The following is a 14,516-nucleotide window of genomic DNA, read 5'->3' as shown; positions in this document are numbered from 1 at the left end:
TATAAACCAAAGTTTGGGCTCAGAAGTTTGAAAATCCATAAATTATAATATATATTCTATTTTAGAAACTATATATTTTCTATCATAAGATACAGAATTCTAGTAATAAAGATATATGAGATGGTTTTGAGTTATAAAAGCTGTATTGTTCCCTTTAGGTAAGATTTATAGGCCATTTATCATTTGCAACGTAATATTATTGTTTTTTGTACAAACATATGTTATATTTAAATTTAAATTATGAATTTCTATTCATACATGAATAGAATTAAATAAATATGATTAATGAGTTTATTGAAAAAACATGCAGATCAAATATACTATTCAGTTAAAACAGCATCAGAAATTGTCACAAATTATTCAAATAATTGTTAGTAAACATGGAAATGCATGTATTTATGCAGAAATTTTAAAAATTTTTAAATTAATATGTTTAAATTGCTATTTGGTGGAAGCATCATTGGGCAAAGGCTATATACACGATGCTGTAGAAAGAAACATTTTAAACAGTAATGGTTAATTTAAATAAAAATTTAACATGCTAACAATTACATTTAAATATTCTTATAAATAAATTTTATTACTACTTGACATAATAATGATAAATTAAAGTAAAAATAGTATAGTTCCTTATGATCTATAGTAGATCTGGCAAAACTTTTTGAGTCTTTGTGCCACAGTACACACATTTAATTTTAAAAAATTAGGACTTGAATAGTGTTATGAAAAAAGCAAAGTTTTTAATTTTAATGTCATTTATGTGATATTTACTTTGCCAGAATGATTTTGGAATATTTCATATCAAAGTGTTAGAATATTTCAATTGTTGTAGTATTTTATTATATTACTTATTAATGGATTTAAGTTTTATTAATTATATGACAAGTTGCATATCAGATGAATTATTCTGATTTGTGCTACAGATTTGATGAAGTCAAATAGAAATGATAAAACTAATTATATCTTCACTATTTGTTCAATAAAAAAAATCTTGTAAGAAAACAAATTTTTTTTCCTACAGAATTACATGTTTGATTTACACTTTGATGATGCTTTTGTGCAAATGAAAACACTGGCAATTATTATTAACTAATGCTATATAGTGAGAAGTACCAATAATTTATTAAAGTTTTTTAAAATTGGCTTTCACTTGTTCTTCTGCTAAAATTGGAAAGAATTCTACATTTAAATTAAGTCTAATTTTTCTTAGATTCATTCTTTTGTTCCCCAAGCACACAAAATAAAACATTTTGCTTTCAGTATTATGTGCATATATGATGATTTAATTCAATGAAATGATGATATAAAATTGTTATATCCCTATTTCTTAATAACTAAAACTGAATTTGATTTGCTTTTGTGTAATTATTTTCAATTTTTGTCTGTATTATTATTATTATTATAAATATGTAAATGTCACATGCTGTTGTTACGAGCATAAATGGCCAATTTATAAATTTTGAAAGTGATAATTATATATGAAACTGCATATTATAAAAATGGTGTTATTTTCCTCTGAAGTATGAAAGTATAGAATCTATCTTTTACTGATTAGTAACTGCTCTGCAGAACACTACTTCAGTTATATTAACTGACATAAGAATATTATTTAATGTTTTTAAATACAGGTAACCCCCGTATAACACGGGAGTTACGTTCCAAAAAATTGCCGTGTTATGCAAATCCATGTTATACGAAACAAAGAACTAGTACGAAAAGGGGGGTTAGGTTCCAAAAATTAAAAAACATGCTATTATATTTTCATAATTAAGATAAATATCTTTATTAAAATTTTCTTAAGCGATANCCTGTTGGGTTGATCATTATATTTGAAATGAAACACACAAACATGGAACATTTAAACACATACATACACATAACACACATACACATACAATACGACATATATATATATAATTTTTTTTTCAGCTTGCATCTTGTTTATTGTTTAACTAACTCTCTTTTTTTTTGTTTTGTTTGTTCTTGTTCTAAGATGCTTGAAAAACGCCTATCTGGCCACACTGTCTTTTTTGAAAATAAAATAATGATCAAATGACATCTTTTAATATCATTGTCATTTATAGACATCAAGTCATAGTAGATGCTATCCATTAGCAAATTTCTGTCATATGACAAAGAAATCAGAGATATCTCATCAAATGCCACTTCTTTATTTCTGTAATGATTCTTTCAGTTTTTAATTTTCAAAATTTTACATTTATTGTAAGTACTGGTTAGCTCAAAAAATAAATATTCTTAAAAAGGTTTAAATTTTGTAATTGGTTGCTGGCTAATCAGATTTTCTTTGAATTTTCTGGAAATAGCTTTGAAATTAGCAAATTTCTGTTTTTTCTTCTTTCAACCGGTAATTTTAGATCTTATTTATTTGTATTGAATGACAAATATTATGGAACAATATAATTAAAGATGGAAGATATGCAATGATGATCTTATAAACCAAAGTTTGGGCTCAGAAGTTTGAAAATCCATAAATTATAATATATATTCTATTTTAGAAACTATATATTTTCTATCATAAGATACAGAATTCTAGTAATAAAGATATATGAGATGGTTTTGAGTTATAAAAGCTGTATTGTTCCCTTTAGGTAAGATTTATAGGCCATTTATCATTTGCAACGTAATATTATTGTTTTTTGTACAAACATATGTTATATTTAAATTTAAATTATGAATTTCTATTCATACATGAATAGAATTAAATAAATATGATTAATGAGTTTATTGAAAAAACATGCAGATCAAATATACTATTCAGTTAAAACAGCATCAGAAATTGTCACAAATTATTCAAATAATTGTTAGTAAACATGGAAATGCATGTATTTATGCAGAAATTTTAAAAATTTTTAAATTAATATGTTTAAATTGCTATTTGGTGGAAGCATCATTGGGCAAAGGCTATATACACGATGCTGTAGAAAGAAACATTTTAAACAGTAATGGTTAATTTAAATAAAAATTTAACATGCTAACAATTACATTTAAATATTCTTATAAATAAATTTTATTACTACTTGACATAATAATGATAAATTAAAGTGAAAATAGTATAGTTCCTTATGATCTATAGTAGATCTGGCAAAACTTTTTGAGTTTTTGTGCCACAGTACACACATTTAATTTTAAAAAATTAGGACTTGAATAGTGTTATGAAAAAAGCAAAGTTTTTAATTTTAATGTCATTTATGTGATATTTACTTTGCCAGAATGATTTTGGAATATTTCATATCAAAGTGTTAGAATATTTCAATTGTTGTAGTATTTTATTATATTACTTATCAATGGATTTAAGTTTTATTAATTATATGACAAGTTGCATATCAGATGAATTATTCTGATTTGTGCTACAGATTTGATGAAGTCAAATAGAAATGATAAAACTAATTATATCTTCACTATTTGTTCAATAAAAAAAATCTTGTAAGAAAACAAATTTTTTTTCCTACAGAATTACATGTTTGATTTACACTTTGATGATGCTTTTGTGCAAATGAAAACACTGGCAATTATTATTAACTAATGCTATATAGTGAGAAGTACCAATAATTTATTAAAGTTTTTTAAAATTGGCTTTCACTTGTTCTTCTGCTAAAATTGGAAAGAATTCTACATTTAAATTAAGTCTAATTTTTCTTAGATTCATTCTTTTGTTCCCCAAGCACACAAAATAAAACATTTTGCTTTCAGTATTATGTGCATATATGATGATTTAATTCAATGAAATGATGATATAAAATTGTTATATCCCTATTTCTTAATAACTAAAACTGAATTTGATTTGCTTTTGTGTAATTATTTTCAATTTTTGTCTGTATTATTATTATTATTATAAATATGTAAATGTCACATGCTGTTGTTACGAGCATAAATGGCCAATTTATAAATTTTGAAAGTGATAATTATATATGAAACTGCATATTATAAAAATGGTGTTATTTTCCTCTGAAGTATGAAAGTATAGAATCTATCTTTTACTGATTAGTAACTGCTCTGCAGAACACTACTTCAGTTATATTAACTGACATAAGAATATTATTTAATGTTTTTAAATACAGGTAACCCCCGTATAACACGGGAGTTACGTTCCAAAAAATTGCCGTGTTATGCAAATCCATGTTATACGAAACAAAGAACTAGTACGAAAAGGGGGGTTAGGTTCCAAAAATTAAAAAACATGCTATTATATTTTCATAATTAAGATAAATATCTTTATTAAAATTTTCTTAAGCAATACATATTAATATAAATTAAACAATGTTTTCTTCGTCATCACTAAGCACTATTAACCGAGGGCGTTTTCTTTTGGCAAGATATCCTTATCCTCTGAGCATTTTCTGCATTATTTTCAGATCCATGCTCTACCTTTTGCAAAAAATATGTTATTTTAGATTGCTTACTTTTAGTTAAAAGATCTTTATAAATTTCCTTATATGGTGCTAAGCAAGTATGGAACAAGGGAAAACATCTAGCAACACCAAAAGTAGAAGCGTCGAGTTCTGGCAATACTGAAACAAGTTTCGAGAAGGACCACACATATCAACAGAAGGCAGGAAAAGAAAATTTACATACTTAAGTACTAATCGATTTTTCTGCATAATTTTCGTAAACTGATAGTATGTACGCGCTCGAATGAAAAATACCAAATGAGGTATCTTTTGCACTTAAAAGCTTTATCACGTTTATTGAACTGTTGTACGAGAATTTCCCTAATTTTGGTTTTAATAGTTTTTATTACTGTACATTTCATGTTGTACAAGGGTTTTATCCAATTCTCGAACCGTGTTAAAGCGAATCCGTGCTATTAGACGTGCCGTGTTATACGGGGGGTTACCTGTAAACGTTAAAATTTCAAAATAAGCAATTAAAAAAAAAATACATTTTTATTAGCTTATCATAATTAAATTAATTAAATGTTTAAATAATTTTGGTTTTTTAATTGTAAGTTCATTTCTGATTAATGGGAAACTTTTTCAAAATGTTGAATTTTGCATTATTTATATAAAAATATTTCTATGTTAGAAAGTTTTAAAAATATTGTTCAGAACAATAGGAAAGGATTTTTATAAAACTATTCAAATATTTGTTTAAATTTAGAAATAGTAAAGCTGATGAGAAATAAGTTAAAAATTTTGGCACTTGGATGATTTTGGCAAACTCCCATTAAAAATATTTATATATATACATATGAATTTATGATTATAAATATCATATTTAAGAATTCTTCTAAAACCTTATTCTTCTTTTACTTAAAATTAATTTTTAAAAAATTCTCACTTACGAGGCATATTAAATATATAGTTTTGCAACAAAATGCTTTCGGATAATTTACGTTGACCAATTTAAAAGAAGTCGCACTCATTTGTATTTTATTTTTTTCTGTGATTTAGGTTTCTTCCGAAGGAGTATAACCAAAAATGCCGTATATCAATGCAAATATGGGAATAATTGCGAGATCGATATGTACATGCGTAGAAAGTGCCAAGAATGTAGGCTCAAAAAGTGTCTCAGTGTCGGAATGCGGCCAGAATGTAAGTATTAGTACACCTATTTACTTTTAGCAATCTTAGTTATTGTCACTAATCGGTATAGGACCTTCTACATTTTGGAAACTAACTGTAAAAATTAATGTTTAAAAAATTATTTTGATAAACTTAATAAGTATTAGAAGTATTTTAAGCTATTTACAATTCTGCTTGCAAATAGAATGACTTGCCAATCTCAAGGCCCATTTACTAAACAGATATATGAGGAAAGTGATACATAACACATTAAATCCATTAAAAATCTCAAAAGTAATTATCTTAATAGACCATTGATATAAACAGCAATTATTTTAGTTTCTAAATCATGCTTGTTTACAATCATCATAGAGAATGATTTATATGACAAGATATTATTAAAGATTCAATACCAGAGATGTGATTTTTTCTTTAATGTCAGCAGAACTACAAATCCTATTTAATATATGAAAAAATCTACAAGTTATGCAGTGTTTGTTTGGAACATTGGAACAATCTTTTAAATTATATCTATATTCATTTTGACTGGAGCAGAACATTATCACTATCATTTGGTAAAGTCTATATTTTAACTTTTTCAAAATTTTTAATTGAAAAATGAACTTAAGCATGAATCTCACATGTTATAACTAGTAATGGTTTTATTGGCTAGGCAAGTACAATTTGCAAGGTCCTTTTATATAACTTATGTATCATGGGGGCCTTGAACTCCTTTGAGAATGCATCTTTGCTCATTACTAATATTTTTATTCTGAGTCTATATTTGCACATAATTTCTATGGATCCCGTGCATTACAAACCACAGAACTCCATTCCTCTAAGGAAATTGGTTCAGAGGAATCAAATATGTACGAGGTAGTTCTATTTATTGCACGATACTCATTACAGCACAAAGTCTAGGATCTAAGGAAAGTACTAAGACCAAATATCGACATGCAAATATAAGGTGGCCCAAACATCAGTTAATGTGTTTGAATAACTTCAGTGAAACCCAAGTTGCTTAAACCTAAAACTGCTATAGTATAACAATAGAATATACCTATATAACAAGGTTGTACTTTGGGAGTTATAAACTGATTGTGGTTTAACAGTTTATTAATTAGAATTTTGTATCTATTTTGAAATTACTACACTCACTTCCAAAAGAATTTGCCAAATATGAAATAATTGTCTTTAGAAAATTTTGCAAGAAATATTTGCCCTATTTAAGTAGAAAATGAGTTAGTTTTTGCATGACACAATTATATAATTTTTCTCATATTTTGTGATTTACTCAAAGTATTTATAATTATATATTAATGTCTTGCTTAAATTATGCTTAATTTCTAAAATATATAATTTTATTAATAGGTGTTGTACCAGAATATCAATGTGCCATCAAAAGAGAATCAAAAAGGGTTCAAAAGGAAAAGGACAGACCCAACAGTACAACTAAGGACAGTCCTTGTATTGAAATCAAGGAGGAGAAACCATCAGATTTAAATCCTCTGAGATCAGATCAAGAAGAAGTTATCCAAAAACTAGTCTTCTTTCAAGAGGAATTTGAATCACCATCTGAAGATGACTTCAGAAAAATCACAGTTAGTTTGTAACTTTCTAAGGGAATTTAAAAAATGCTAAAAGAATATGATTTGAAATTGAAAGTAATACTCTGACTCTCATTAAATCAACATAAAATCTAGTTTGGTATTTGTATAAATGTGATAAATAGGAAAATTATTTACGTATTAAGTTCAGTCATTGTTTGGAGGAAATTAATATTCTATTATAAGAATTTTAGAAATTTACATACTTTTTTATTACCAGTTATATGATAAACTTTCAAACATTATTGATAATTGGCACATTGAATTTCATTGTGGGGAATTCATTCATTGTGATATATGCAAGTTTGATTTTTGCACTGTTTGGNTTGATTACACTTAATTGTGATATAACATTGGAAAATTTTCTAGCAAATCTATGGATAGATGTATTATACTAAAAATCATCTTTTTAAATAAAGTTATCAAACTTGTTTGATAAATTTATTTAAAAAGATGATTTTTATTAGAGCAGCAAATGTCAATTCTGACAATGCAGTATCAAGAATTAGGAAATTTGTTTTAACTTCCTTAGAGTGATTCAGTGCAAGTAATGATGAGAAACTCTTGGCCAGAAGCAATATAATGTCTGTTTGAAAGCATTTTTATAGTTTCTGTTTTTCTTGGAGCTTTAGAGACATTTTTGATTAACTATACTCAAATGTCACAGCTGAGCATGAAGTTTCATTTGAACAGAGTTCAATTATGTGTAAGGACAAATGTTTTCAAAACTTTAAATTTCATGTAGTGTTAAATTGAAATTTCTTTAGTTAATCAAATGTATTCTTATTTAGTGTTTGAGACTTTATTCTAAGAATTGAAAATGTATTAGATTATAAAGAGTGAACAAAAACCATTACTGGTATATTGCACTGTTATAACAATTAACATGTATTATTTATTTTTTAATTATGTTATAATCACACTTTAACAGAAAAACAGTGAATAATATTCTTGTTTGTTATAAATATAGTTATAAATTTTCTATCTTCTAGGCATTTCCTCTGGGAGATACGGAAGAAGACAGCCTAAAAAGGTTTCAGCACATAACAGAAATAACCATTCTCACAGTCCAACTTATTGTCGAATTTTCAAAACGAGTGCCAGGATTTGATACCCTTTTAAGGGAAGATCAAATCACGTTGTTAAAGGTTTGTTGACCCTTTGCAATTTGTAAACATAAACAAATGTTTACAAATTGTTTGCTTTTTGACAATTGTGAGAATTGTTTTGATATTTTAGGCATGTTCCAGTGAAGTCATGATGTTAAGAACAGCAAGAAAATATGACATTAAAACAGATTCCATTGTTTTTGCCAATAACCAGCCATATACCAGAGAGAATTATCGAAGTGCCAGTATGGGAGAATCTGCAGATGCCATCTTCCATTTCTGTAGGAAAATGTGTCTCATGAAAGTTGACAATGCGGAATATGCACTGTTGACGGCTATTGTTATTTTTTCCGGTAAGAAATTATTTTGTTATTTAAGTATTTATATAATGTTAATTCTCTTATGATTAAGAAGACAATTAATTATGAAAGTGAGTTTAAAGCATTTTTACTAAAAATACCTGTTGAGCTGTTAATATTTCTTGACTAGTTAAATGATACCAATTTCTTCAGAGACACATGAATATTCAATATTGAAACTATTCTTTTTTCTATACAAGAATTGGCCCTGTTGTGGTCTAGTGATACAGCACTGGACTACTGAAAAGACAAGTTAGGATCAAATCTCAGTAGTGATTGGCTTCTGTCCATTACAATCTATATGGGTCCAAGGTCTGTCTTGGTCTCCTTTCAAATGGATACTTGGAGGGTGATCTTGGGATAAAATAACACTAACTTCTCTGGCTGTACCATGAATAGGGAGAGCTATAAGCCTCTTTCCCCATGTGCATTTGTAGCACACTTTGGGATTCCTTTTTTTCCTTGTCTTTTTAGAAAATTGTAAATAATTATTTATCAGTATTTTAATTTGATTGTTATTGATAAATTGAAATGTCTTTTATTACAGAGAGACCATGTCTCATGGAACCGTCTAAAGTGGAAGGTATACAAGAATTCTATATTGATACTCTTAGGGCTTATGTTGACAATCATAGGCTCCCCGGAAAAAATTATTTTGCACGTCTCCTTTCCATCTTGACAGAACTACGTACCCTTGGTAATATGAACTCTGAACTATGCTTTTCGTTAAAAGTTCAAAACAAGAAATTACCACCTTTCTTGGCAGAAATTTGGGACATTCAAGGATAAGAAAAAGCTATGTAACAAATAGTATCATTCCATCGACTTTCTTGTCTCCAGCTCTCATCCTCATTCCGTCGTCAGTCATCAGCGCCACCGCAATTGCTGTAACCAAAGTGTACACGACATCTGCATAACAGTGTTAATGTCAAATTCTCCAAGTTTTACATTTTGGTGCTGCAGTATTTGTGTTATAAGATGGTTGACAGTACAACTGTCAAAATATGCAAAAGGGTGCCATCACAGTCTTTGCACATTTGGCTCATGGCCGATCCTTCAGGTGTCTCTTGCTCCAATGGTTGTGATGTCTTCATTCTCACATATTGTTCTGGGAGTGTCACTTAATATTAACCTTTCCATCAAGTTTAGACAGGTTGCATGTGGTAGGCAACGCACAAGATTATTATAAACTGTACCTGTGATGGCACCTGACAGCGATCGGCCAATGGCGGCGATATCACCATTTAATGGATTACCGCCAACGATCTGAAAGAAATATTCTCCCGCCCTTTCGAGGAAGAGGAGGAAGAACATTTGAAAACGAATGGTGCTTGTCATCCCACAAAGTGAAAATAATATTGGTCTGTGTTACGGAATCACCAATCAAAAAAGACTTTGGCAATTTGCCCACTTATCATACGAATGCGATTATTACGAGAGTAATCGGAACGCTGTGGATAGTACATATTTAGACTGTGTCCAAACACCGGAAAGAAAAATGGATCTGCATGTGCAGAAAATGTGCAGCTTAAAAAATTGCTCTATAACTATTGCTAATTGAACCCAAGGGTCTTGGGATGGGAAACAATGTTATTTCTGATTTATTATAAAGGTGTGCGTGTCTTTCTTTAAAGTCATGTGATATGTTTGTATATGGTACCTCAGTATCACATGTGTTTTTTTTTTTCTTTTGTTACATGCTTCTGAAGTTTATACACAAATGGGTCCTTCATTTTTTGTCTTATAGGGAAAGAGAAAGTATATTTTAGCTCTGTGAGCAGTCTCGTGTATTCATCCAGCCAACTTCCCAGGAAGCATTGTTTCGTTAAAAAGTTGTTGATCTGTGTATGTTTTAATTTGTTGAACATGAAATTGGGAGAAAAATGTGGTATGCCCCTGTTGGGTTGATCATTATATTTGAAATGAAACACACAAACATGGAACATTTAAACACATACATACACATAACACACATACACATACAATACGACATATATATATATATATATATATATTATATATAAATATATATTACTGGGGATGAAATTTCTAGAGATTTATACATAAACCTCAGATTTAGATGTAGCAGTAGTTTAGTAGTCTGGAGTATTTGATTTAAAGGAAAAACCCACTAGCCTATATCCCATAAAATTGTAAACACAATGTCTTTAGTGTCATGTGGTCACTGTTGTTTCTTCCTTCTGTTGTACTAAAGTTTATTGCAAAATATGGATGGGCTCTGCAATTACCAACAAAAAAAAAAAATTCAAAAGATACAAAATAGATTAAAATTCCACTGGCCAAAGTCTCGTTCGGAAACCACACGTTAGAAAATCCTCCCTCGACACATCAATTAATCTATTCTATCTCTATATATCTATCTTCAAGATCATGCCGCATTTAAACTTCAAGATCGTATTTTATATCTTATTCTATAGCTGAGGTATCGTATAATTTTCTCTTCTCAAGAATTAAAAAAAGTATGTATTATATATATAAGAGGGATACATTATCACAATCGAGCACAAATCCAGTTATTAAAAATTTTTTAATTTTATGATGTGATAAAAAGAAGATTAAAAAAAAAAGCTTATTTTCCAAATGGAGAAATCAAATTGTAAAGTACTCATTTTTGTGGTTCTTTCATAGAAATTTATGTAATAGAATTATAGAGAGAATATTAATCACAGTACTCATATGTTATCTGTGCTGAAGATCAACCATATACTATTGTTCCAATTACTCGTACTTGTTACAAAAAATATTGTTGAATATTACCGTTATATAAAGCATTATATTACTTCTGGTCTTTTATTTCCTCTGCAGCGACAATATTGGGGTTCTCTCTCCTTCCTACGGCATGACCGGGTATCTATGATAGAATATCACTTGCAAAGTACCTGCTACAAATTCATCTTCTGTAGATACCATCATGTTCTGTGTGTGTATATCGAGATATATATATATGCCAACCATTATCATCACATGGACTTATTTTTTGTTTTATTTTTGTTTTATTATTATTTTTTTGTTTCATTTCTCAGACCAGCCGCTAGAAATTTTCACGGTGAGCTTTGCTATAACTGATCTTTCGTTGTAAAAAATAATAAATGGCAGGGTTTAGCTGTCTCAGGCAAAGTGAGTGTATAAGTTGTGTATTTATTCTGATGACGGATAATAAATTGTGATAAAAGATAATCTTTGGGTACAAAAAGAAAAACGACTATAATTAAAAAAAAAAAAAAAAAAAGACAAATGCCTTAAAATTCGAGAATGTTTCGGGTAACAGGTTGTCGTTGTAATATATGTGTACCTTTTAGAGTTAGTACTAACAATATAGTGTACAATGGAAAAGTGTGAGTGAAAGGTATATAAAAATGTATGTTTACGAGGCTTCCCTCCTCCGCAAATAGAGGAATTATTGAATTATAGGTGAAGGATAAATATTATATATATATATATAAATATATATAAATATATTATTATTTTAATTGCTGTTTACTGTTTAATAAGGTAGAACTTTTGTAATTACTGTTTGTTTACTGAAATAATTACCTATTGTTATTATTTTTCTCTTCTCAGCTGTGCTAGAAGAGAGTTGAAGTGCATATTGTGAATTAAAGAGTGCAATTAAATATTTAAACGTGTGTAATAAAAGTTATGTTTGATGATGTAGCAAAGATTGCTAAATGATTTGTCTCAATCAAAGTTATTGCAGAAATTGCAGTCAATTTGTTAGAAATTGTGGGAAGTTAGCCACACTATCCATGATATATATGTACGCATTTCTGATTCGTAAAATCTAAACAAACATTTTTGTATATAACCGGTTAAAATGAATAATTTAGATCCAAAACACAAAGTACGAGTCGATTGCTCAAAATTTATTACGGTGAAAGAGGGAGAATTGGGACTGACTTTTTTAGAAATTAGTCTGGCACACTTCCCACATGCTTCTTTGTATGGGTTTAACTGTACTTAAAATTGTCGCCGTGCTTGCTGTCGGTTAAGGTGATAAGATTTGCAAACAGTGGCATAACTAGTACGAGTGAAACAGTGGACAATGGGCAATATTAAAATTATAGTTACTAAATGTACAGTTGTGGTTTTGGCAACTGGCGAGTGCCTTTGTATAATTGTTTTATTACGTGTGCAGCTCGAGTGGCGCTCGCTCAGTTTCCAACGACTGGCGCATCTGCTCGAGTCTGTGCGTTAAGCTAGAGATTTTATCACTTTGCACATTTTCCACACTTGTAAATAATAATAATAATAATAAAAAGATAATCTTTAATTAGAATTGGAGGAGGGAAGCCACCATTGATAATCCTTATCTGTAATCCAGAAGTGAACATAGTTCTGTGTGATCAGTTTCTCATCGTTATTACTGTAAAAATAATCATTCATTTTATCGAGAAAACATTTTGACTCTGGTGAGAAACTATTCATTTCAAGAATATGTCCATTTTTGGAAATGAGTTTTGTTCACAGTTCACACTTGTTGCTACATATGTTTCCTCCCATTTTTTTTTTGTTTTTCAATTAAATAGAAATAAAACACATCAAGTATGAGATTATACGAACCCAAATGTACGTGCACATAAACAGATATGGGTTCTAATTAAACTTACCGCAATCGGCGGTAAAGATCTTTAAAAATAAATAGCCTGGGATAGAGGCACCCACCTATGGAGAAAGATCTTTGGACAGGTGTACTGTTGTACAGATATTGACTGTATCTTTTTGCGATGTTCTATATTTTTCAAATTAAAACTGGCCAGATTTACTAACTGGAGTCAGCTGTCTTTTTTTAAATTAAACATACGTTTAAAAAAACAAAATTAAACAAAAAATAGTGACATCATAGGAAAAAACCAATAATTCAATTCATTTATTGGAGTTATCTATATAAAAAATGGATACATCTTAATGTTTTTGAAAACAAAAACTAAGTATTTTGTTCATTTTTCCTTTTAAGAGTGTGTAGCTTTTTTAAAGTGTTAGGCATCCTTTATTTTTGTAAAGATAACTCCATAAATTTAATCTATATAAAACAATATAGGTATTTTAATGAAGTATAAACTAAAAATCTTACAGAAGAATTCAGTTCAAACACTTTCAGATTTGCCTTAATCTTCAGTAACATGAAAACATTTGAACTAAACCAGTATTTCTCAACCTATAACAAATCATCACCCCATTCACTACAAAATTCTGATTTCGAGGGACAAGGCTAACGCCAAATTCGTACTGCATTGAATAGCCTAGTGACTAGTATAATGTTATTTGTTTAATTATTGTACGATAAAACAACTAAAATATCTAATTATTGTTAATATAATGTTTTACTACATTGCCCAGAAAATTGTTTTTTTGCCCCCAAAATATAAATTGTTACTAATCGTCCCCTCAATATGGAAAAACACCCACATGGAGGCGATATCACCCCCGTTGAGAAACACTGAACTAAACTCATAAAATTTTAATTAGTTCATGTTTCATTAAAGCATAAACTAATCATTTTGTAAGGTAGCTTTGTCTCATTGAGTAGCTTTCAAATAAGAATTCTGCTCAAAAGATCAATCCAACTTTTTTTTATTGATAATTCCAATACAGCAGTTGGATTCTCAGCTTTATATATAAATTAAATTTTTTAATGAACAGTAAAATATTGCAAGATAATATAACTGAGCATTTCTTTGTGTAATTTTTAGATCTACAAAAGACATTATTTATATTTCTTGATCTAGAGACTTGGATTACAACAAAAATGTGCAAAATGTAATAATAACAATTTAATTTTTAAAAATTTAGAAATTTTAATTTGTTTAGTTGTTTTTTCAATTAGAAAGTTACAGATACGTCATACTAACCTTGTATAGCTTTGCAGTTACTACTTAAAAACATAAAACAACATTGAAT

At 28.7% G+C, this 14,516-nt stretch overlaps 1 protein-coding gene across 3 annotated transcripts in view; it reads left to right on the top strand.

Annotated features, from left to right (window-relative positions):
• Positions 1 to 13,389, top strand: part of LOC111621444 (ecdysone receptor-like) — a 102,653-nt gene extending 89,264 nt beyond the window's left edge. For all 3 annotated transcript variants that reach the window (XM_023363605.1, XM_023363596.1, XM_023363611.1), the window contains 5 exons: positions 5,412 to 5,552; positions 6,894 to 7,123; positions 8,122 to 8,277; positions 8,369 to 8,591; positions 9,145 to 13,389. In XM_023363605.1, the coding sequence (XP_023219373.1) occupies positions 5,412 to 5,552; positions 6,894 to 7,123; positions 8,122 to 8,277; positions 8,369 to 8,591; positions 9,145 to 9,386 (992 nt within the window). In that variant the 3' untranslated portion in view covers positions 9,387 to 13,389. The remainder of the gene's footprint in view (positions 1 to 5,411; positions 5,553 to 6,893; positions 7,124 to 8,121; positions 8,278 to 8,368; positions 8,592 to 9,144) is intronic.
• The last annotated feature ends 1,127 nt before the right edge of the window (positions 13,390 to 14,516 follow it).

The sequence above is a fragment of the Centruroides sculpturatus genome, unplaced genomic scaffold (genome assembly GCF_000671375.1).
Source record: "Centruroides sculpturatus isolate CEXI.00-Female unplaced genomic scaffold, Cexi_2.0 scaffold45, whole genome shotgun sequence".
Lineage (NCBI taxonomy): Eukaryota > Metazoa > Arthropoda > Arachnida > Scorpiones > Buthidae > Centruroides > Centruroides sculpturatus.
The sequence above is the reverse complement of the archived record's forward strand: the minus strand, read 5'-3'. Positions and strand labels throughout refer to the sequence as shown.